Genomic DNA, 23014 nt, shown 5'->3' on the forward strand with positions numbered 1-23014 from the left:
AGATAAAAATCATATGATAATCTCAATAGATGCAGAAAAAGCCTTTGACAAAATTCAGCACCCATTTATGATTAAAACTCTTCAAAAAATGGGCAGAGAAGGAACCTACCTCAACACAGTAAAGGCCATATATGATAAGCCTACAGCAAACATTATTCTCAATGGTGAAAAACCAAAAGCATTCCCCCTAAGATCAGGAAAAAGACAAGGGTGTCCACTTTCACCACTATTATTCAACATAGTTTACAAAGTCCTAGCTACAGCAATCAGAGAAAAAAAAGAAATAAAAGGAATTCAAATTGGAAAAAAAGAAATAAATCTGTCACTGTTTGCAGATGACATGATACTACACATAGAAAATCCTAAAGATACTATCAGAAAATTACTAAAGCTAATCAGTGAATTGAGCAAAGTCATAGGATACAAACTCAATACATAGAAATCACTTGCATTCATATATACTAACAATGAAAAATAAGAAAGAGAAATTAAGGGATCAATCCCATTCACCATTGCAACAAAAATAATAAAATATCTAGGAATAAACCTACCTAAGGTGACAAAAGAACTGCATAGAGAAAATTATAAGACACTGATGAAAGAAATCAAAGACAACATAAACAGATGGGGAGATATTCCATGTTCCTGGGTAGAAATAATCAGTATTGTGAAAATGACTATACTACAAAATGCACTCTATGGATTCAATGAGATCCCTGTCAAATTACCAATGGCATTTTTCACAGAACTAGAACAAAGTATTTCACAATTCACATGGAAACACAAAAGACCCCAAATAGCCAAAGCAGTCTTGAGAAAGAAGAATGGAGCTGGAGGAATCAACCTTCCTGACTTCAGATTATACCACAAAGCTACAGTCATCAAGACAGTATGGTACTGGCACAAAAACAGAAGTATAGACTAATGGAACAAGACAGAAAGCCCAGAAATAAACCCATGCACCTATGGGTACCTTATTTTTGACAAAGGAGGCAAGAATATACAATGCGGCAAAGACAGCCTCTTCAATAAATGGTGCTGGGAAATTGGACAGTTACGTGTAAAAGAATGGAATTAGAACACTTTTTAACACCATACACAAAGATAAATTCAAAATGGATTAAAGACCTAAATGCAAGATCAGAAACTATAAAACTATAAAACTCTTAGAGGAAAGCATAGGCAGAACATTCAATGACATAAATCAAAGCAAGATCTTCTATGACCCACCTCTTGGAGTACTGGAAATAAAAACAAAAGTAAACAAGTGGGCCCTAGTTAAACTTAAAAGCTTTTGCACAGCAAAGGAAACTACAAATATGGTGAAAAGACAACCCTCAGAATAGGAGAAAATAACAGCAAATGAAACAATTGACAAAGGATTAATTTCCAAAATATACAAGCAGCTCATACAACTCAATACCAGGAAAACAAACAGCCCAACCAAAAAGTGGGAAAAAGACCTAAACAGACATTTCTCCAAAGAAGACATACAGATGGCCAACAAACACATGAAAAGATGCTCAACACTGCTCATTATTAGAGAAATCAAATCAAAACTACAGTAAGAGATCACCTCACACCAATCAGAATGGCCATCAAAAAGTCTACAAACAATAAACCCTGGAGAGGGTGTGGAGAAAAGGGAACACTCTTGCACTGTTGGTGGGAATGTAAATTGATACAGCCACCATGGAAGACAGTATGGAGATTCCTTAAAAAAAACTAGGAATAAAAAAAATCACCACATGACCCAGCAATCCCACTCCTAGGCATATACCCCTGAGGAAACCAAAACTGAAAAAGACACATGTGCTCCAATGTTCATTGCAGCACCATTTACAATTGCTAGAATATGGAAGCAACCTAGATGTCCATTGACAGATGAATAGATAAAGAAGTTGTAGTACATATATACAACGGAATATCAGCCATAGAAAGAAATGCATTTGAGTCGGTTCTAACGAGGTGGATGAACCTAGAGCCTATTATAGAGTGAAGTAAGTCAGAAAGACAAAGATAGATATTGTACACTAACATGTATATATATGGAATCTAGAAAGATGGTACTGATGAACCTATTTGCAGGGCAGCAATGGAGACACAGACAGAGAACAGACTTATGGACATGGGGAGAGGGGAGGAGAGAGTGAGCTATAACACGGAAACTTATATCACTGTACGTAAAATAGAGAGCCAACGGGAATCTGCTGTATGTCTCAGGAAACTCAAATAGGGCCTCCGTATCAACCCAGAAGCGTGGGATGGGGCAGGAGATGAGAGGGAGGGGACACATGTATAACTATGGCTGATTCATGTTGATGTTTGACAGAAAACAACAAAACTCTATTAAGTAATTATCTTTCAATTAAAAATTAATAATTTTTTCTTAAAAAAAGGAAAAAAAAATGTGGGATAGCAGGCCATCTCTATATTGGCATGAAGATCCTCTTCCCAGAAGAGTAACCTGATTTTTTAGACCGTCCTGTGCTTGAGGTACGATGCATGAGGCAGAGAGTCTTACTGACCGCTACGAAAATGCAACGAAATCAAGACTGCTTTGCCAGTCAGAGGCTGCGAGGGCAGTATATCCTCATTAGCAATGCCGACTGACGTGGCAGCTGTGACTTTTTCCTTTCCATTTCTAAATGCATCAGTGTAACACGGACAGGAATACTGACATGGAACATAGAGTCTGTTAGAAGACAAAGGCAACACCATCTTTGATCTAAGATCACCCAAAGTAGCACAGCGATTTCCATCAGTCATCCTCTGTTTCTTCCCTTTGCAAGGAAGTGACAAGAAAACATGTCTGTTTTTTTTCTATCTATGGCCAACTGGAGCTTCTATATCCAGGAAAAGGGAGGAACAACCTCCCAAAAACCTCAAATTTTGTAATTCAAAGTTCACTTCTGAGAGAAGGCCAATGAGGACTGTGTGGCCAACATTTCCCCTGATCCAAGATCCCTCAAACTGACACACCACTGGTCAACTGGGACCAGCATGAAGGGCTGGATGAGGCCATGTGCTAGCTCCCAGAAAAGACAGATGATGGGAGGAAAGTAAGTTATCTCCAGGCCGAGCTCAGCCCCCAGGCATCAGTGAAAGGCAGGGTCCCGACAGCAGGAACAGGAGAAAGGTTCTGGGCAGGTGCCAAGACACTGAGGTTGAGCCTCACTGCCTGGACACAGGTGGACAGAAATGGTCCCTCCTCTTTGCAAGCACACCCTCCCTTTACAAGCTCCCCCAGCCAAAGTGGGGACCAACTGGGACATGGAACACAGGGAGGCTTGAGAGATGGAGGATCCAGGCAACTGCACACGTGTTTGGTGAGGCAGGTAGCCAGGCCCCTCAGCACCTGCACACAGGCTAGCTCAGCATCCTCCTCCAGGGACTGACCTGTGACGTCCAGGTGGAAGGAGACCTTCTGGCCCCCGGCCTCGCAGCTGTACTCTCCGGCGTCCGCCTGGCCCGCCTGCTGCACCACCAGCCGCCGCCCACGGCCCGTGGCCTCCACACGCACTTTCGAGCTCGAACTCAGCTTCTTGCCGTCCTTGTACCACGTCACCTCCGTCTGGGCCTGGGCCACCTCGCAGCTCAGCGTGGCGCTGGTTCCCGCCACGGCCTGCACGTCACTGCGTGCCGGCTGCTCCTTGGCAAACACCACTGAGGGCTCTGGGGACACAGAGGGGGAGACACAGGGTCAGAGACCCCATCTCAGTCAGGACGGCAGCCCCGGGCAGAGAAGACCTGGATGGGGAGGTGGGGGGCTGTGTAGGAGGATGGTGGAGCTGGAGACTTCTCCACTAGCCTAGCCCTGTGCCCTGCGGAGGTCTCCCTGCCTTTCTCAGCACGTGACGCAATTTACACTTTCTCCCACAGGTCCCTAGGAGCATGTCCCGGGTGGGAGGCCCTGAGAACAGACTTGTTCTCTGCTCATGACATCTGCAGGTCTCGAGGCAACTGTTCCCCAACATTCCCAGGTTGTGCCCCAGTCTCCATACTACCATGCAGGAACCTTTCACCTGCAGTCCCGGAGATGGCTGAGGCTGGCGCGCTTGCCGACTCTCAGGATTCTCAGCTCGTGGCCATCTGGGGGAGTATCTGCATCTCCCTGTGGCTCTCTGTGTCTTTGTCTGAGGAATGAAGAAGCAAGCGCCTCCCCCTTAGGACTGGGTTTGCCATTACTGTTTTCTTCTTCCTGGTGACTAGGGTCAAATCTTTTGCCCACTTGCCAATACTAGGCGCTCTCTTGGGTTGATTCAACTCTGGCCAACTTTTATACATTTACGTGCCAGAGAATGACAAACAGGTAAATTTTAAGGATATTCCCAACCGTGTGACTCGTATATTCACTCTCTGATCCAGTCCTCTCTTAAGTCAAAGGTTTTCCTTCTGACAGTGTGACAATGTCCATTTCTTCCCTTTGAGTTTAGAGCATTTGTGTTCTACTTAAGAAATCTTTCCTTACCCTAAGTCTTTGAAGAGACCATGTTATTATCTGAGGGCTTTTTTTCTCTTGGTTTTACCCTTTCCTCTGAGGTTTCCACCCACCCTGAGCTGACTTCTGTGTATGGTGTGAATTGTTAGTACAATTTAAGTGTTCTGTGTGGGTCAGTGATCCAACCACCATTTCTTTCTGCAACATCCTCCCTTGACTTCTTGAATAGACAGGACAGTAACAATCAAAAGGTGCTGGGGGATGGTGGTGCCGGGAAGTCATTTATGAACTCTTTCTGAACTGAGTTTTCTGTTCCTCCAGTGTGGTAACCATCCCTGCACTGGGACCCCTTGTCTTGAGAACTGCAGCCTTATGGTAATTTTTTACATCACGTCCTAGTAAAGACTCCCACTCTGACTTTCTACAAGAAAACAACACATTGGCTGTACCTTACCTTGAATCTGCCTGTTTATCTTTCATCTGACCCACCCCCCAAAAACCTGGTTTCGATTTTGATTGTTAATAAACATCTTTGATCTTTTTGCCTTGAATTTCTATCCATCCATTTCAACCTCTGACTGCCTGTCAAGAATCTTGAATAATGTCTCACACACAGAAGGGTCTGTGTCCCAACTTTCATCAGGCCTGGGAATTAGAAACACGCTACCACTGTGCTAGTCTAACTCTTTCACACAAACTTAACTTTCCAAATGGTCCCTGCCAGGACAATGCAGAAATAATTTCTGCATACTGATTTTTTACACACTTTTCTTACCCAAGAAACAGATGCAATCTAATCATTTATCTCTGGGATTGTCTGAGTTGATCATTACATTATCACCAAATCCCATCTTTAGCTTTTTAAAAGCCTTTGCCAATGACTTTATTCTCCTCCTTACTGAAACTCAGTAGGTAGAGTGGCCTGAGTGTGCCGTCCCTCACATCAAAGACTTCCAGGTATACCATAAGTGGGATGTTGTTGTTGTTTTTGGCAGAATGCAGTAACATTAAAAAGAAGATATCTTTTATCAAGCTTACTAAGAATTTTATGACAGAAACTGATGCTCGATTTTATCAAACATTTCGTCTCAGTGTAAGACATGCAAGTTTCATCAACCATTTGATTCTGTGCTCACGGAGATGATCTTTTTGCATTCAATCTAATGTTAAGCTTTCTATCAACATTGTCAACATTAATACAACATGCAATCCTGAACTACGACTTTCACCACTGATCTCTACCCCTGGATACACTGCTGAATTCACTTTGTTAACATTTAATTCATAATTGTGATACTCGCAGTACATTGGTCTGGTATTTCATCTTCCCTCTGTCTTTCCGGAGTGATTTCAGTATCAATGTTATGTTCTGTACATGAAGACAGTTATGGAGGGTATCTCATTCTTCTCTCTCTAGGACCATCTCCAAGCATGGAATAACAATTTCCTGGATATTTTATACAGTTTACCAGAGAACTACGAGGCTGACAAGCCTTTCATTATTTGTCCTATTGATTACAACTACAAGTCATCCAATTCTTTGAGTTTTCTCTATCTTTGCATGTCTGATTTTCATGTATTTTACTAGGTTTTAGACACATTTTACAATTTTTCAAGGGTTTTTACCTTAAAGTACTCTTCAATGTGCTTCAAAAATCACATTCTACAAAGATGCCTGGTGGCGTCTGGGGTATATACACACCCACGCATCCTGCTACACTGGCATGGTCTCAAACTCTTAGGGGTTGCCACCTAGGAGTCAATGCGACATGGAAGCCCACCCCTATTCTGCATGAAGACTTTCTTCCCAGAAGAAGAAAAACCTGATTTCTTGGACTGCCTGATGTTTCAGCCATGAGAAAGAGACACTCACTGACCACTAGGAAAACGCAAGGAAATAAAGGCTGCTTTGCCCGTCAGAGGCTTGCAGGACAGTAACTTCTTAACAGTCCACACTGATGAGGAAGAAATGACTGTCTCCTTTCCATTCCTAAATTCATCAATGTAATGCCAAGAGGAATACTGACCTGAAACATCCAACCTTTCTCAAAACAAAGGAAAATCATACTTTATCTAAGAAGATCACCCTAAATAGCACAGGTGACTCTCTACCATCATCATTTCTTTCTTCCTTTCACAAGGCAGTGACAACAAAAAGCAGCCTATTTCTTGGGACCTACCAGCAACCAGACCCTCTCTACAGAGGAAAAGGAATGAAGGGCATCCCAGAAACCTTGAATTTCATCATCCAAAGTTTACCCCTAAGAGAATTCCAAATAGGACTGTGTGGCCGATATTTTCCTTAATCCAGCATTGACCAGTGAAATACCCCTGGCCAGCTGAGAGCACCATGAGGTTATAGATGAGGGCGACTACTAGTTGTCAGGGAAGACATATATATGATGGGAGGAAAGTCAATTATACCCCAGGCCTACATCAGCCCCCAAACCTCAGGGAGAGCCTGGGTCCTAACACCAGGAACAACGGGTGCTAAGAAGACGGCATGACCGAGCCTCACTGCCAGGAAACAGATGCACACAAACAGGCCCTCTTCTTTCCACGAGAACCCTCCCCATCCAGCCTTCCTGGAGCCAATGGGTACAAGATGGGACACAGATGACTGGAAGGTGTGAAGTCCTAAAGCTTACAGGCGATACACAAGTCTGGTGAGGCTGGAAGCCAGTCCCCTCATCACCTGCACACAGGCTAGCTCAGCGTCCCCCTCGAGGACTGACCTGTGACGTCCAGGCGGAAGGAGACCTTCTGGCCCCCGGCCTCGCAGCTGTACTCTCCGGCGTCCGCCTGGCCCGCCTGCTGCACCACCAGCCGCCGCCCACGGCCCGTGGCCTCCACACGCACTTTCGAGCTCGAACTCAGCTTCTTGCCGTCCTTGTACCACGTCACCTCCGTCTGGGCCTGGGCCACCTCGCAGCTCAGCGTGGCGCTGGTTCCCGCCACGGCCTGCACGTCACTGCGTGCCGGCTGCTCCTTGGCAAACACCACTGAGGGCTCTGGGGACACAGAGGGGGAGACACAGGGTCAGAGACCCCATCACAGTCAGGACGGCAGCCCCGGGCAGGGAAGACCTGGATGGGGAGTTAGTTTGGGGTCAGTATGAAGGAGTGACAGAGCTTAGAGACTTCTCCAGGCTCTACACCAGCGCTGCCCTCTGCCGAGGTCACCCAAACTCTCTCAGCAACAAGCGACAATTTATGAATTTTCCTCTGGGTCCATCCATGAGAGCTACTGCAGGATGGGGTGGCCCCTGGAACAGACTTGTTCCCTGCTCATGGTACCTGGCATGTGCTCCCCGACCTTCCCAGATGGTGCCAGTCCTTTCCATAACTTCATCCTTGGAACTTTTCAGCTGCAGTCCATTTATATCTCTGAGGCTGGCACCTCTGCCTACTCTTACCATTGCTAACCGGTGGCAACCTGGAGAGAGTGCTTACACCCTATGGCTTTCTCTGTCATTGTCTGAGAAATGAAGAAGCAAGCACCTTTTCCCCTGAGCACTGGGGTCACCATTATTGTTTTTTCTTCCTGGTGACACTATTCAGATCTTTTGCCCACTTACTAGTAGGATGGGAACTGCGGGGTCATGATGGGAGCTTTCCTCCATGAAGCCCCATCCTCCCCACAGAAACGTGCATGCTCTCATCACAGTGACCAGGACTCACTGAGGCTCCACTCCTGCCCACGCTCACGCTGGCCATCTGCTGGGAATGCGTGTGCCTCCTGTGGTGTTCTTTTGCATTTTTCTCATGACACGGAGGAAAGAACCCTTTGTGATATTTTTGCTCACTGGTATTTGCTCTTCTGCATCATCGTTGTTCAAAGATTTTGCCCTGTTTTCAATAGCATCTTCTGTCATTTTGAGGACATTTTTATATATTTAAATGCAAGGCACTGACAAGTATATATGTTCTAAATGTCTTCCACATCTGTGTGGTTTGCCCTTTGGTCACTTATGCTAACTTCTGATGAATCTTCACGGTTAGTTTTAGTAAAGTATTTCAAATTTGTTTCATTATGGCTAGTACACTTGTATTCTAAGAAATTATTCTTTATCCTAAAGCAATTTATGTCTATGATTTTCCCTTCTATTCTGTGGTCTGTAACCCAACAGGAGTTGACTGTGTGTGGTATGACTTACTGGTCTAATCTCTTCTCTATAGGTTAAATGGTCCAAGTATCATTTATGAAAACTATGTTGCCTCTATGCCTTGCACCATTCCATAATTTTTAAAAAGGAGAAGGGAAATGTGGCCATTCAGGTCTGTGTCTGAAATCACTCTTGAGATGCTTTGGCCTGTATGTATCTTTGCAACAAGACACTATTGTATTCATTACTATAGCTTTATAGTAGTCTTGATATTTGGTAATATCACCAAATATTTGATCTTCTTCACGAGTGCATTGACTCTCCATGGTCTTTGCAATTTACTTGTCAATTTTCAAAGTCCCCTCTAAACAAACATTTTTTGGATTTTAATTTGTATTGAACACTTTTTATTCTTTGTAGATTTCTACTAAACTATTTAGAACTTCTTGACCGTCTCTCAAAAAAATTCCAATAATCCTCCCCACCACAGAGCCTCTCAGAACTTTTTATTAGATTTGTAATTAAAAAATTATGGCTTTGATGTTATTTTAACTCTTAAAATTTCATTTTCAACATGTTTGTTGCTACTGTTAGACACAGATGTTTGTTTTATTCATACTAACTTTTTCCACAGTAATCATTCTTAACTATCCTATTGTCTCATAACTTATCTTTGGGTAAATCATATTATCTGTGAATTCCACTTTTGTTTATTCACACTTTTATATTATTTTATTTTTTCCCTAACCGTGCTGTAAAATGTTGGATAAAAGCATTAACAGTGGGTTTCCTTGTCTGGTTCTCTATCTCATAAGCAAAGCTTTCAAACTTTCACTTTTTTGTGTGCAATTAGCTGGATTGCCTGCAGAGTCATTGATCAAATTAAGAAAGAATTGTTTATTTATAATTCATTAAGAACTTTATGGCAAAAATTGGTGCAAACTTCATTAAACGTTTTTTCTCTATTTATAATGCCAAATCTCATCCTTTATTCTGCATGTCATGAACAGAATGTTTTGCTAACATTTCTAGTATTTCAACAATCTTGCACTTCTGGACTATGACTTTCATCACAGCGTATCACCAGTTATCCTCTTAATATATTGTTAAACTTATTCTGATCATGTTTCCTTTCAGATGTTGGCCTTGCTCTCCATAATAGATTGATGATAATTTCAATCCTCACCCCTTTCCTTGTCAGATATTGGTATCAGTGTTACACAATCTACATGAAACAAAGAAGAGACTGTATCTCATTTTTCTATTCTCCAGAATAACCTCCATGAACAAGGTTCTCCTTTTTAAAGTAGCTCATGTAATTTACCAGTGGCACTACAGGGATTAAACATTCCTCTATGGGAAGATTTTTCACTATGATTCCAATCAAGTAAAAGGTTCTAAGACTATCTGAGTTGTCCAGTGTTTCTGTGTCCCTTGGTATATAGTTTTCTAAGAACCTGATTAATTTGTCAAGCCTTTCACATTTATTGTCATGAAAAAAATTGTCATACTCTCCTAAAATATCATTCTTTAAAGATACATGCATATTGGTATAGGAGAAGTGACTATTCCTCTTCAAGTCTAAATCTATAAATCAGACTCCAACTATTATTCTGACATAGAATATTCCAACAGAAGACAAAGAAAATCCATGTTTGCTTTGAAAAGAGAATTCCAGACCTCACATGTGCATATTTCAGGAACACATCAATCAATCCTCTGCTCTCTGTTTACTTTGCACACGTTACAAAAGCAAAATAGACCCAGATGTGTATGTGTATGTGTACTCAGTCCCTTCAGCTGCCTCTCCATGATACCATGGACTATAACCCGTCAAGCTCCTCGGCGCGTGGGATTCTCCAGGCAAGAATACTGGAGTGGGTTGCCATGCTCTCCTCCCGAACCAGGGATAGAACCTGCGTCTCCTGCATTGCAGGCAGATTCTTTACCCACTAAGCCACCTCAGAAGCCCTGTAGATACACAGATAATTTCAATATCCAGTGCAAAGAGAAAGAGTGTCCAGAACAACTGAAACTCTGGTAAATCCATAGTTCATTCCTGAGATAAATCAAGTACGACAGTGTTGGTCCCGGTTTAATGAAATTCAAACACCTCTTCCTAGTGGGAACCCAGAGGCATTGCTGGGTGGGGCACTGAGGAGCTGTCAGGAAAGCCAAGAGGAGCAAATTCACATGCCCACAGTTCAAAGTCATCTGGTTCACATCAGAGTCCAACTGCAAGACAGAACCAGAGGCCCAGACACCAGGGAACACCCAGAAGACCCTGGGCAGATGCTGGGAACTGACGACCGTGCATCACCGTGTGGAAACGCCACTCTGGGTTCACAGAGTGAACCTTTCTCCCTTCTGTTCACACCCTCCCATCCAGCTCCCTTTGCCCAGCCTTGGGTATGAAAATGGGGGTGGGAGGACAGAAGACCAAAAGAGATGAAGTCCAGTGGAAAGACCATCGGGTCAGTCAGGGGTGCAAGCCCGGCCCATCACCTCCAAGGACTGACCTGTGACGTCCAGGTGGAAGGAGACCTTCTGGCCCCCGGCCTCGCAGCTGTACTTCCCGGCATCCGCCTTGCCCGCCTGCTGCACCACCAGCTTCCGGGTGCAGCCCGTGGCCTCCACATGGACTTTCGAGCTCGAACTCAGCTTCTTGCCGTCCTTGTACCACGTCACCTCCGTCTGGGCCTGGGCCACCTCGCAGCTCAGCGTGGCACTGGTTCCTGCCACGGCCTGCACGTCACTGCGTGCTGGCTGCTCCTTGGCAAACACTACTGAGGGCTCTGGGGACACAGAGGGGGATACACAGGGTCAGAGACCCCATCTCAGTCAGGACGGCAGCCCCAGGCAGAGAAGACCTGGATGGGGAGCTGGGAAGTGCGGTGGTGGGAAGGAGTGATTGAGCTGGAGACTTTTCCAGGTTCTGCACCAGCCCTGTGCCTTGCAGAGGACACTCTGTCTTTCTCAGCAGCAAGTCACACAAATAATGCATTCTCCCCCAGGTCCATGTGAAATGGCCTGGGAAAGGGGCTGTTGAAAAAGACATCTCCCCTGCTCATGACATCTGCAGTTTCATGATGCAAATATCCGTCAACCTTCCAAGATAGTGCCCCAGTCTTCTCCGTATGGTTATGCAAGGAACTTCTCATCTGCAGTCAGTGGAGATGCCTGAGGCTCAGCACCCAACCCAGTCTTACTGTTGTCAACCTGTGGCAATCTGTGGGGAGTGCTTGCACCTGCCCAAGGCTTTCTTTGCCATTGTCTGAGGAATGGAGAAGCTGACCACCTTTCCCCTCAGGACTGGGTTCATCATTACTGTTTTCTTCTTCTCAGTTACACTATTCAAATCTTTTGCCCACTAACCCTTGGTAGGCTCTCTCTTTTCTCGATTCACCTCTGGCCACTCTTTATGGTTTAAATACCAAAGAATGACACACAGGTAAGTTTTAAGGATATTCCCGACTGTGTGACTCGCATTTTCACTTTCTGATCAAAACCTGTGATAAACCAAAGTTTTTCCTTTCAACAGGGTCACACTGTCCTTTCATCCCTTTGAGTATAAAGTATTTCTGTTCTATTTAGGAAATTTTTCTTTACCTTAGTCTTTAAAGAAACCATGCTCTCATCTGAGGGTTTTGGGGGGGTTTTACTTTTTACATTGAGGTTTCTAACCTACTACATGTTTACTTCTGTGTGTGATGTGAACTGTTAGCACAATTTATTTTTCCCTATGGTTCAGTGGTCCAAGCACCATTTATGAAGACAACATCCTTCCTTGACAGACAACACAGTAACAAAAGGAGGACACGGGGGTCTGAGAGGGAATGGCTGGTGCAGAAATCCATTTAGGCAATGAACTGCTTCTGAACTCAGTCTTCTAGTCCTCTGATGTGGTAACTATTCCTGCACTGGGATGCCCTTATCTTGAAAACTGCAGCCTTATGATAATTCCTGACATCAGGTCCCAGTATATGCTCCCACCATGATTTTCTTGAAGAAAACAGTGTATTGGCTGCATCTTGCCTTTGAAATCTGCCTGTTATTCTTCCATCTGACCACTCACAAAACAAATTCAGTTCCATTTTGATTGCTAATAAACACCTTGGATTCCCCTCTCCCAGATTTCTACCCCTTTATTACAACCTCGGACTGTCTCTCAAGAATTTGAATCCCTTCCCCTCTCACAGTCTCTTAGCAACTTTTATCAGATTGAAATTACAAAAAAATTTTGCTGATCTAACTCTTTCACACATATTTTATTTTCTAAGCATTCCTTGCCAGAACTTAAGACATAGAAGTGTTTTCTGTGTGTTAATTTTTTTACACACTGATCTTATGCAAGAAACCTATGCAGTCTAATCATTTACCTTTGGGATTGTCTGAGTTGATCATCCCATCATCAGCAAATTCTACCTTTAGTTTTTCAAAACTGTTGGCAAGTAATTTTATTTTCCTCCTTACACAACTCAGGGGTTAGTCACCTACCTGTACTGTGCCTCATGTCAAAGATTTCCTTGCTCATCTCAGGTGGGATGGTGTTGTAGTTCTGCAGGAATTTTACGTTAAAAATTAAGAACACTTGCATACAGTTTGCCAATAGTTTTATGGCAGGAACTGATACTCAATTTAGAAAACTTTCTGTCTCAATATATGACATTCAAGTTTAATCAACCGTTTGATTCTGAACTCATGAAAATGGTCACATCTTTCTGCATTCAATCTCTTAATGTCCAGCTTTCTACTTATTCACATTGCCAACATTAAATTCAATATGCAATCCTGGAATTTCATCACTGGTCTCTAACTGTGGACACATTGCTGAATTTATTTTGTTAGCAAATGTTATGGTTTATTATTTTGACCTTGATATTTGCAGTAGATTTGTTTGGATTTCATTCTCCCTGCCTTTCTTGTGTGATTATGCTGTTGATGCTACGTTCTGTACATGAAGAGAGTAATGGATGGTATCTCCTTTTTCTGACTCTAAGATCATCTCCACAAGTATGGAATAAGAGTTTTCCAGGAAATTTTGTATACTGTACCAGAGAACTACAGGGCTGACTTCTCATTATTAGTCTCACTGATTGACAAGTCATACAACTCTGACTTCTATCTTCTTCTGTCCTCTTTCACATACTTTACTAGAATTTAGCCAAATTTCACAATTTTTCAATGGTTTTATCTTAGAACACTCTCTCCTATTCTCAGAAAACCACATTCTACAAAGATGCATGATGGGACCTAGGGTATCTATACAGACCCATAAATCATCCTACCCTGATAAGTATTGCCACCTAGGAGTCAATGGCATGGCAGCCCAGCCCTATTTGACATGAAGACTCTCTTCCCAGAAGAATAACCTGATTTCTTGGACTGCCCTAAATTCCAGCCACAAGAAATAGACCATTAGGGAAATGCAACAAAATAAAGACTGCTTGAGGGACAAAAATTCCTGAACTGATTCTATGAGGCCACCATCACCTTGATACCAAAGCCAGACAAAGATATCACAAAAAAAGGAAATTACACGCCAATATCACTGATGAACATAACTGCAAAAATCCTCAACAAAGTTCTAGCAAACAGACTCCAACAACACATTAAAAGAATTATACATCATGATCAAGTGAGATTTATCCCAGGGATACAAGGATTCCTCAATATATGCAAATCAATCAGTGTGATACACCATGTTAACAAATTGAAAGAAAAAATATGATCATCTCAATAGATGCAGAGAAAACTTTTGACAAAATTCAATATCCATTTATGATAAAAAATCTGTCCAGGAAATTGGCATAGAAGGAACACACCTCAACATAATAAAGGCCATATATGACAAACCCACAGCAAACATTATTCTCAATGATGAGAAACTGAAAGCTTTTTCCTTTAAGATCCGTAACAAGACAAGGGTGCCCACTCTCACCACTATTATTCAATATAGTTTTGGAAGTCCTAGCCATGGCAACAAAGAAGAAAAAGAAATAAAAGAAATCCAGATTGGAAAAGAAGAAGTAAAACTCACTGTTTGCAGATGACATAATACTATACATATAAAACCATAAAAGCACCACTAAAAATCTACCAGAGCTAATCAATGAATATGGTAAAGTCACAGGATATGAAACTAATACACAGAAACTCCTTACATTACTACATACTAACAATGAAAATTCAGAAAAAGAAATTAAGGAAACAGTTCCATTCATCATTGCAACAAAAAGAATAAAATATCTAGGAATAAACCTATTTAAAGAAACAAAAGAACTGTATGCAGAAAACTATAAGATACAGATGAAAGAAATGAAAGACAACATAAACAGATGGAGAGATACTATGTTCTTAGATGAGAAGAATCTATATTTTGAAAGTTACCATACTACCCAAAGTCATCTACAGATTCAATGTAATCTCTATCAAGCTACCAATGATATATCCATAGAACCAAAACAAAAAAACTTCATAATTTGTATGGAAACACAAAATCCCTGAATAGACAAAGCAATCTTGAGAAAGAAAAATACAACTGGAAAATTCAATTTCCCTGACTTCAGACTATACTACAAAGTTAACAGTCATCAAGACAGTATGGTACTAGAACAAAAACAGAAATATAGACCAAAGGGACAAGATATAAAGCCCAGAGATAAACCCACACACCAATGGGCACCTAATCTTTGACAAAGGAGGCAAGAATATACAATGAGAAAAGACAGCCTCTTCAATAAGTGGTGCTGAGAAAACTGGACTGCTACATGTAAAAGAATGAAACTAGAATATTTCCTAAAACCATACACAAAAATAAACTCAAAATGGATTAAATACTTAAACGTATGGCCAGAAACTATAAAGCTCTTAGAGGAAACCAAAGACAGTATATACTGTTTTGCATAAATCACAGTAAGATCGTCTTTCACCCACCTCCTAGACTAATAAAAACAAAAATAAACTAATGGGACCTAATTAAACTTAAAAGCTTTTGCACAGCAAAGGAAACTAAAAACAAGATGAAAAGGATGGGAGAAAATAATTGCAAATGAAACAACTGACAAAGGGTTAATAACCAAAATATATTAGCAGCTCATACAGCTCAATATCAGACAAACAAACAGCTCAATCAAAAAATCGGTGAAAGACCTTAAACAGACATTTTGCCAAAGAAGAAATATAGATGGTCAATGAACACATGTAAAGATGCTCAACATCTCTCATTATTAGAGAAATACAAATCAAAACTTCATACAACTCAGAATGGCCATCATCAAAAAATCTACAGACAATAAATGCTAGAGAGGATGTGGAGAAACGTGAACCCTTCTGTACTGCTGGTGGGAATGTATACTGATACAACCATTACAGAAAACAGTACAGAGATTCCTTTAAAAACTAGGAATAAATCTACTAAATAACCCAGCAGTCCCACTATAGGTCATATACCCTGAGAAAAACCACAGTTCTAAAAGACACATGTACCCCAGTGTTCACTGCAGCAGTATTTACAACGGCCAGGGAATGGAAGCAACCTAGAGGTCCACTGACAGATGAATGGATAAAGAAGTTGTGGTACATTTATACAACGGAATACCACTCAGCCAGAAAAAGGAATGCATTTGAGTCAGCTGCAGTGAAGTGAATGAACCCAGAGCCTCTGATACAGAGTGAAGTAAGTCAGAAAGAGAAAAGCAAGTATTGTATATTAACGCAATATATATAGTATCTAGAAAAAATGGTACTGATGATCCTAGTAGAGAACAGACTTGTGGGCACAGAGGGGGAAGGTGAGGGAGGGACTAATTGAAAAAGCAGCATTAACATATATACACAATCGTGTAAAACAGATAGTGGGAATTTGCTAAATAACACAAGGAGCCCAGCGCGGTGCTCTGTGATGACCTAGAGGGGTGGGATGAGGGCGGGGGAGGGAAGAGAGGCTCAAGAGGGAATTGATTAATTATATATAATTAAATATATATATAATTATATATTATATACATAATTATGATTGATTCATGTTGTATTATGGCATAAACCAGCACAAAATTGTAAAGCAATTTTCCACCAATTAAAAAATTTTTTAAAAATATTGCTTTCCCAGTTAGAGGCTGCTAGGACAGTAGCTCTTCATTAGCCAAGCCTAATGATGTGACAGAAGCCACTTTTTCCTTTCCATTTCTAAATTCAACAATGTAACGCCAAGGGGAATACTTACCTGCGACATCCAAACTCTTTGAAGGCAAAAACAAAACCATATTTGATCTAAGAAGATCTCCCTAAATAGCACAGTTGTTTCTCCACTAATCATTCTCTCTTTCTTCCCTTTGCCAGGACATGACAACAAAACACGGCCCTGTTTTTTGCTACCTTTGGGCAACCGGAGCTTTTAAATCCAGGACAAGGAAGGAAAGGCCTCCCAGAATCTCAAATTTCATCATCCAAAGTTCACTCCTGAAAAAACCCTTAAGTAAAATCTTGTGGCCAACATGTCCCCTAATCTGGGATCCATCATACTGAAACACCTCTAACCAACCAAGAACAAGTACAAGGTTTCAGATGAGGGCATGTGATTGCTCTCAGGTAAGACATATGATGGGAGGAAAGTCATGAATCCACAGGCCTGCCTTATAGCCCCCAAGTATCAGGGAGTGCCAGAGTCCTCTTAGGGAAATTACCATGGAGGCGGTATTGTTCAGGCTTCAGAAGCAGGAGAGCAGGCTCTTGACCTTCCTTGTGACCTGCCAGGACACTGCCCGCATTTCCTGCCTGTCTGCAAGCACAGCGAGTCAAGTTGCACTTTAGATAAGAAAGGGAGTGACTCTTGGAATTCTTGAGCCCCTGGATTCATGCCTGGGTTTTAATGAAATCCTATGACTCACAAGATAAAGCAAACAGCACCCTAAAAATGTTAAACTAAAACCAGAGCTGCATTTTTGCATGCAAACTGGAGATGCGGCCTGGGGTTATAAGCAGGGGCACCCCAAATTGCAATCTGAAGTCTCATCTGTGGCGTGAACTGCCGCTGAGGCCATGTTCCCAACTGGAACTCCAGATTGCTGTTAACAAGAGACTTCTCAGCATGATGTTTAAGTCTGGATGTTGGTCAGTCCAGTCTGGTGATATATGTGCTGTTACTCTTTGCTTTTGTTTAATTAATTTATTTTCATTGGAGGATAATTACAATAATATTCTGGTGGTTTTTGCCATACATTAACACGAATCAACCACAGGTGCACATGTGTCCCCCCATCCTGAAACCCCCTCCCACCTCCCTCCCCACCCTATCCCTCTGGGTTGTCCCAGAGCACCAGCTTTGAGTGCCCTGCTTCATGCATCGAACTTGCACTGGTCATCTATTTTACAGATAATATACATGTTTCAATGCTATTCTCTCACAGCTTCCCACCCTTACCTTTTCCCACAGAGTCCAAAAGTCTGTTCTTTACATCTGTGTCTCTTATGCTGCCTTGCACATGGGATCATTGTTACCATCTTTCTAAGTTCCATATATATATGTGTGTGTTAATATACTGTATTGGTGTTTCTTTTTCTGATTTACTTCACTCTGTGTAATAGGCTCTAGTTTCATCCACCTCATCAGAACTGATTCAAATGTGTTCCTTTTTTATAGCTGAGTAATATTTCATTGTATATATATGTCTTCTCTTGTGTTGTTGGAAGAGGTAAACTTCAAACTGCAATTTGAACTCTCATCAGTGGAGTGAACTGCCGCTGAAGCCCTCTTCCCAATTGGGACTCCAGATTGCTGTTAACGAGAGACTTCTCAGTGTCCTGTTTAAGTCTGGATGTTTTTTTAGTTTACCTCTTCCAACAACACAAGAGAAGACTCTACACATGGCCATCACCAGATGGTCGATACCAAAATCAGATTGATTATATTCTTTTCAGCCAAAGATGGAGAAACTCTATACAGTCAGCAAAAACAAGACCGGGAGCCGACTGTGGCTCAGATCATGGACTCTTTATTGCAAAATTTAGACTAAAATTGAAGAAAGTAGGGAAAGCAACTATACTATCCAGGTATGACCTAAATCAAATCCCTTACAGTTGTACAGTGGAAGTGAGAAATAGATTTAAGGGACTAGATCTGATAGACAGAGTGCCTGAAGAACTATGGATGGAGGTTCATGAGATTGTACAGAAGGCAGGGATCAAGATCATCCCCAAGAAGAAGAAATGCAAAAAGGTAAAATGGTTGTCCAAGGAGCTTACAAATAGCTGACAAAAGAAAAGACGTTAAAGGCAAAGGAGAAAAGAAAAGATATACCTATTTGAATGCAGAGTTCCAAAGAAAAGCAAGGAGAGATAAGAAAGCCTTTCTCAGAGATCAATGCAAAGAAATAGAGGAAACCAACAGAATGGGAAATACTAGAGATCTCTTCAAGAAAATTAGAGATACCAAGGGAACATTTCATGCAAAGATGGGCTCAATAAAGGACAGAAGTGGTATGGACCTAACAGAAGCAGAAGAGATTAAGAAGAACTGGCAAGAATACACAGAAGAACTGTACAAAATGATCTTCATGACCCACATAACCACAGTGGTGTGACCACTCACCTAGAGTCAGACATCCTGGAATGTGAAGTCAAGTGAGCCTTAGGAAGCATCACTACAAACAAAGCTAGTGGAGGTGATGGAATTTCAGCTGAGCTTTTCAAATCCTGAAAGATGATGCTGTGAAAGTGCTGCACGTGATATTCCAGCAAATTTGGGAAACTCAGCAGTGGCCACAGGACTGGAAAAGGTCAGTTTTCATGCCAATAACAAAGAAAGGCAATGCCAAAGAATGTTAAAACTTATAACACAACCGTATTCATCCCACATGCTAGCAAAGTAATGTTCAAAATCCTCCAAGCCAGGCTTCAACAGTACATGAGCCGTGAACTTCCAGATGTTCAAGCTGGTTTTAGAAAAGGCAGACGAACCAGAGATCAAATTGCCAACATTTGTTGGATCATCAAAAAAGCAAGAGAGTTCCAGAAAAACATCTACTTCTGCTTTATTGACTATGCCAAAGTCTTTGACTTTGTGGATCACAACAAACTGTGGAAAATTATTAAAGAGATGGGAATACCAGACCACCTGACGTGCCTCCTGAGAAATCTGTATGCAGTCAAGAAGCAACAGTTAGAACTGAACATGGGACAACTGACTGGTTCTAAACTGGGAAAGGTGTATATCAAGGCTGTATATTGTCACCCCGATTATTTAACTTACATGCAGAAGACATCATGCAAAATGCTGAACTGGATGAAGCACAAGCTGGAATCAAGACTGCCAGGAGAAATATCAGTAACCTCAGAATCGCAGATGACACCACCCTTATGGCAGAAAGAGAAGAACTAAAGAGCTTCTTGATGAAAGTGAAAGAGGAGAGTGAAAAAGCTGGCTTAAAACTCAACATTCAGAAAACTAAGATCATGGCATCTGGTCCCATCACTTCATGGCAAATATATGGGGAAACAATGGACACAGTGAGAGACGTTATTTTCTTGGGCTCCAGAATCACTGCAGATGGTCACTGCAGCCATGAAATTAAAAGATGCTTGCTCCTTGGAAGAAAACCTATGACCAACCTAGACAGCATATTAAAAAACATAGACATTACTTTGCCGACAAAGGTCCATCTTAGGCAAAGCTATGGTTTTTCCAGCAGTCATGTATGGATGTGAGAGTTGGACTATAAAGAAAGCTGAGTGCTGAAAAATTGGTGCTTTTGAACTGTGGTGTTGGAGAAGACTCTTGAGAGTCCCTTGGACTGCAAGGAGATCCAACCAGTCAGTCCTAAAGGAAATCAGTCCTGAATATTCATTGGAAGGACTGATGCTAAAGCTGAAACTTCAATACTTTGGCCACATAATGTGAAGAACTGACTCACTAGAAGAGACCCTGATGCTGGGAAAGATTGAAGGCAGGAGGAGAAGGGGATGACAGAGGATGAAATGGTTGGATGTCATCACTGACTCGAAGAACATGAGTTTGAGCAAACTCCAAAAGTTGGTCATGGTCAGGGAAACCTGGCATGCTGCAGTCCATGGGGTCACAAAGAGTCGGACATGACTGAGCTGAACTGAACTAAATATTCCATTGTATTCCAACTTCCTTATCTATTCATCTGCCAGTGGACATCCAGGTTGCTTCCACATCCTAGCTATCATCAACAGTGCCGCAATGAACACTGGGGTACATGTGTCTCTTTCAATTTTGGTTTCCTTGGTGTGCATGCCCAACAGTGGCATTGCTGGGTTATATGGCAGTTCTATTTCCAATATTTTAAGGAATCTTCAGTCTGCAGTCCTAGAGGCTACTGTACCAGTTTGCATTCCCACCAACAGTCTGTTACTCTTTTCTATTGCTTCTATTTCTTTTAATGATTATATATTGAAATTAAGTTAAATAAACCTCTATTAAATATTGAAATTGTTTGTGTGTAATGATCTGTTTCTTTTGATAACAAATTCTCCGAACCTGAAATGAAAGTACAACTTTTGGTAAAATAGGTTTTGACACCAGGGAAAACAAGAAGCTTCTGAGCAGGTGATAAGACAGTGGGACTGAGCCTAACTGCCTGCAGAAACGGCCACTCCTCTTTCCAGGCCACCCCTGCCATTCATTGTCCTCCAGGCCAAAATGGGCATCAAGATGGGACACGGAAAACTGAGCGGCAAGAAGAGATGAAGGTTATAGGCACGTGCACATATAGTCTGGTGAGACCAAAAGCCAACTCCCTCACGCCTGCACAGCTAGCCCAGTGTCCTCCTCCAGGACTGACCTGTGACGTCCAGGTGGAAGGAGACCTTCTGGCCCCCGGCCTCGCAGCTGTACTCTCCGGCGTCCGCCTTGCCCGCCTGCTGCACCACCAGCCGCCGCCCACGGCCCGTGGCCTCCACACGCACTTTCGAGCTCGAACTCAGCTTCTTGCCGTCCTTGTACCACGTCACCTCCGTCTGGGCCTGGGCCACCTCGCAGCTCAGCGTGGCGCTGGTTCCCGCCACGGCCTGCACGTCACTGCGTGCCGGCTGCTCCTTGGCAAACACCACTGAGGGCTCTGGGGACAGAGGGGGAGACACAGGGTCAGAGACCCCACCTCAGTCAGGACGGCAGCCCCGGGGCAGAGAAGACCTGGATGGGGAGGTGGGCCGTGGGGTGGTGGGAAAGGGCATTGGAGTTGGAGACTCTCAGGCTCTGCACCAGCCCCGTGCTCCGCAGAGGTCTCCCTGCCTTTCTCAGCAACACGTCACACATTTATGCATTCTCCGTGTAAGCTAGATCAGTTGGCAGGGGGGCCGTTGGAAAAGACTGGTCTTTTGCACATGGCATCTGCAGGTTCTCGAGGCAAGTGCTCCCTAACCTTCTTAGATGGTGGCCCAGTCTTCCCCATATGGCTATGCAGGGAACTTCTCACCTGCAGTCCATGGAGATGTCAGGCTCAGCACCCACGCCTATTTGTGCTATTGTCACCTTGTACGCTTACACCTACCCATGGTCTTCTCTTTCACTGTCTGAGGAATGGAGAAACTGACCACCTTTACCATTAGGACTGGGTTTGCCATTACTGTTTTCTTCCTGGTGACACTATTCAAACCAAACTGGTGGGTCGTCCTGGGTGCATTCCTAGCCTTCCTCGTGAGCCCAGAGTCTTTCCCACAGTACTGCGTAACCCATGTTCTCATCTGCAGTGAATGGGACTTGCTGAGGCTCCGCCCTCACCTACTCTCACCGTTGGCAATCTGGTGGGAGTGAGTGTGCCTCCTGTGGTGCTCTTTTGCATTTTTTCTAATGACCCAAAGTGAAAAACCTTCTGATGTTTTTGCTCAACATTGCTCTTCTGTGTTGTCACTGTTCAAAGTTTTTGCCTTATTTTCAATAGCACCGTCTGTCCTTTATTTATTTGAAGGACTTGTTTATTTATTTATATTTAAATGCTGCTGCTGCTGCTAAGTTGCTTCAGTCGTGTCCGACTCTGTGCGACCCCATAGACAGCAGCCCACCAGGCTCCCCTGTCCCTGGGATTCTGCAGGCAAGGACACTGGAGTGGGTTGTCATTTCCTTCTCCAATGCTAGGCACTGACTGACAAGTATGTGTGTTCTAAATATCTTCCATATCTGTGTGGTTTGCCTTTTACGAACTTACGCTATCTTCTGGTGAATCTTCATGTTTAGTTTCAATATATTAAAGCATTTCAAATTTGTTTCAGTATGGTTGAGAGCTTCCAAGAGGTGCTAGTGATAAGGAATCCACCTGCCAATGCAAGAGATGCAAGAGACTAGGGTTCAGTACCTAGGTCGGGAAGATCCTCTGCAGAAGGAAATGGCACCCCACTCATTATGGCAGGCGAACATTCTAAGAAACCATTCTTTACCCTTAAGTAATTAAAATCATCTATGCTTTCATCTAAGAGCTTTATGAAGACTTCTTTTGTGGCACAGTGAAGAG

The 23014-nt window shown here is 42.7% G+C and overlaps 1 protein-coding gene across 1 annotated transcript in view; it reads right to left on the reverse strand.

Moving 5' to 3' along the window:
• Positions 1-23014, reverse strand: part of OBSCN (obscurin, cytoskeletal calmodulin and titin-interacting RhoGEF) — a 216267-nt gene that overhangs the window by 133199 nt on the left and 60054 nt on the right. The window contains 4 exon segments of the mRNA XM_070460853.1: positions 3400-3675; positions 7177-7452; positions 11066-11341; positions 21350-21625. Of these exon segments, the coding sequence (XP_070316954.1) occupies positions 3400-3675; positions 7177-7452; positions 11066-11341; positions 21350-21625 (1104 nt within the window).

Source organism: Odocoileus virginianus, chromosome 3 (assembly GCF_023699985.2).
Source record: "Odocoileus virginianus isolate 20LAN1187 ecotype Illinois chromosome 3, Ovbor_1.2, whole genome shotgun sequence".
NCBI lineage: Eukaryota > Metazoa > Chordata > Mammalia > Artiodactyla > Cervidae > Odocoileus > Odocoileus virginianus.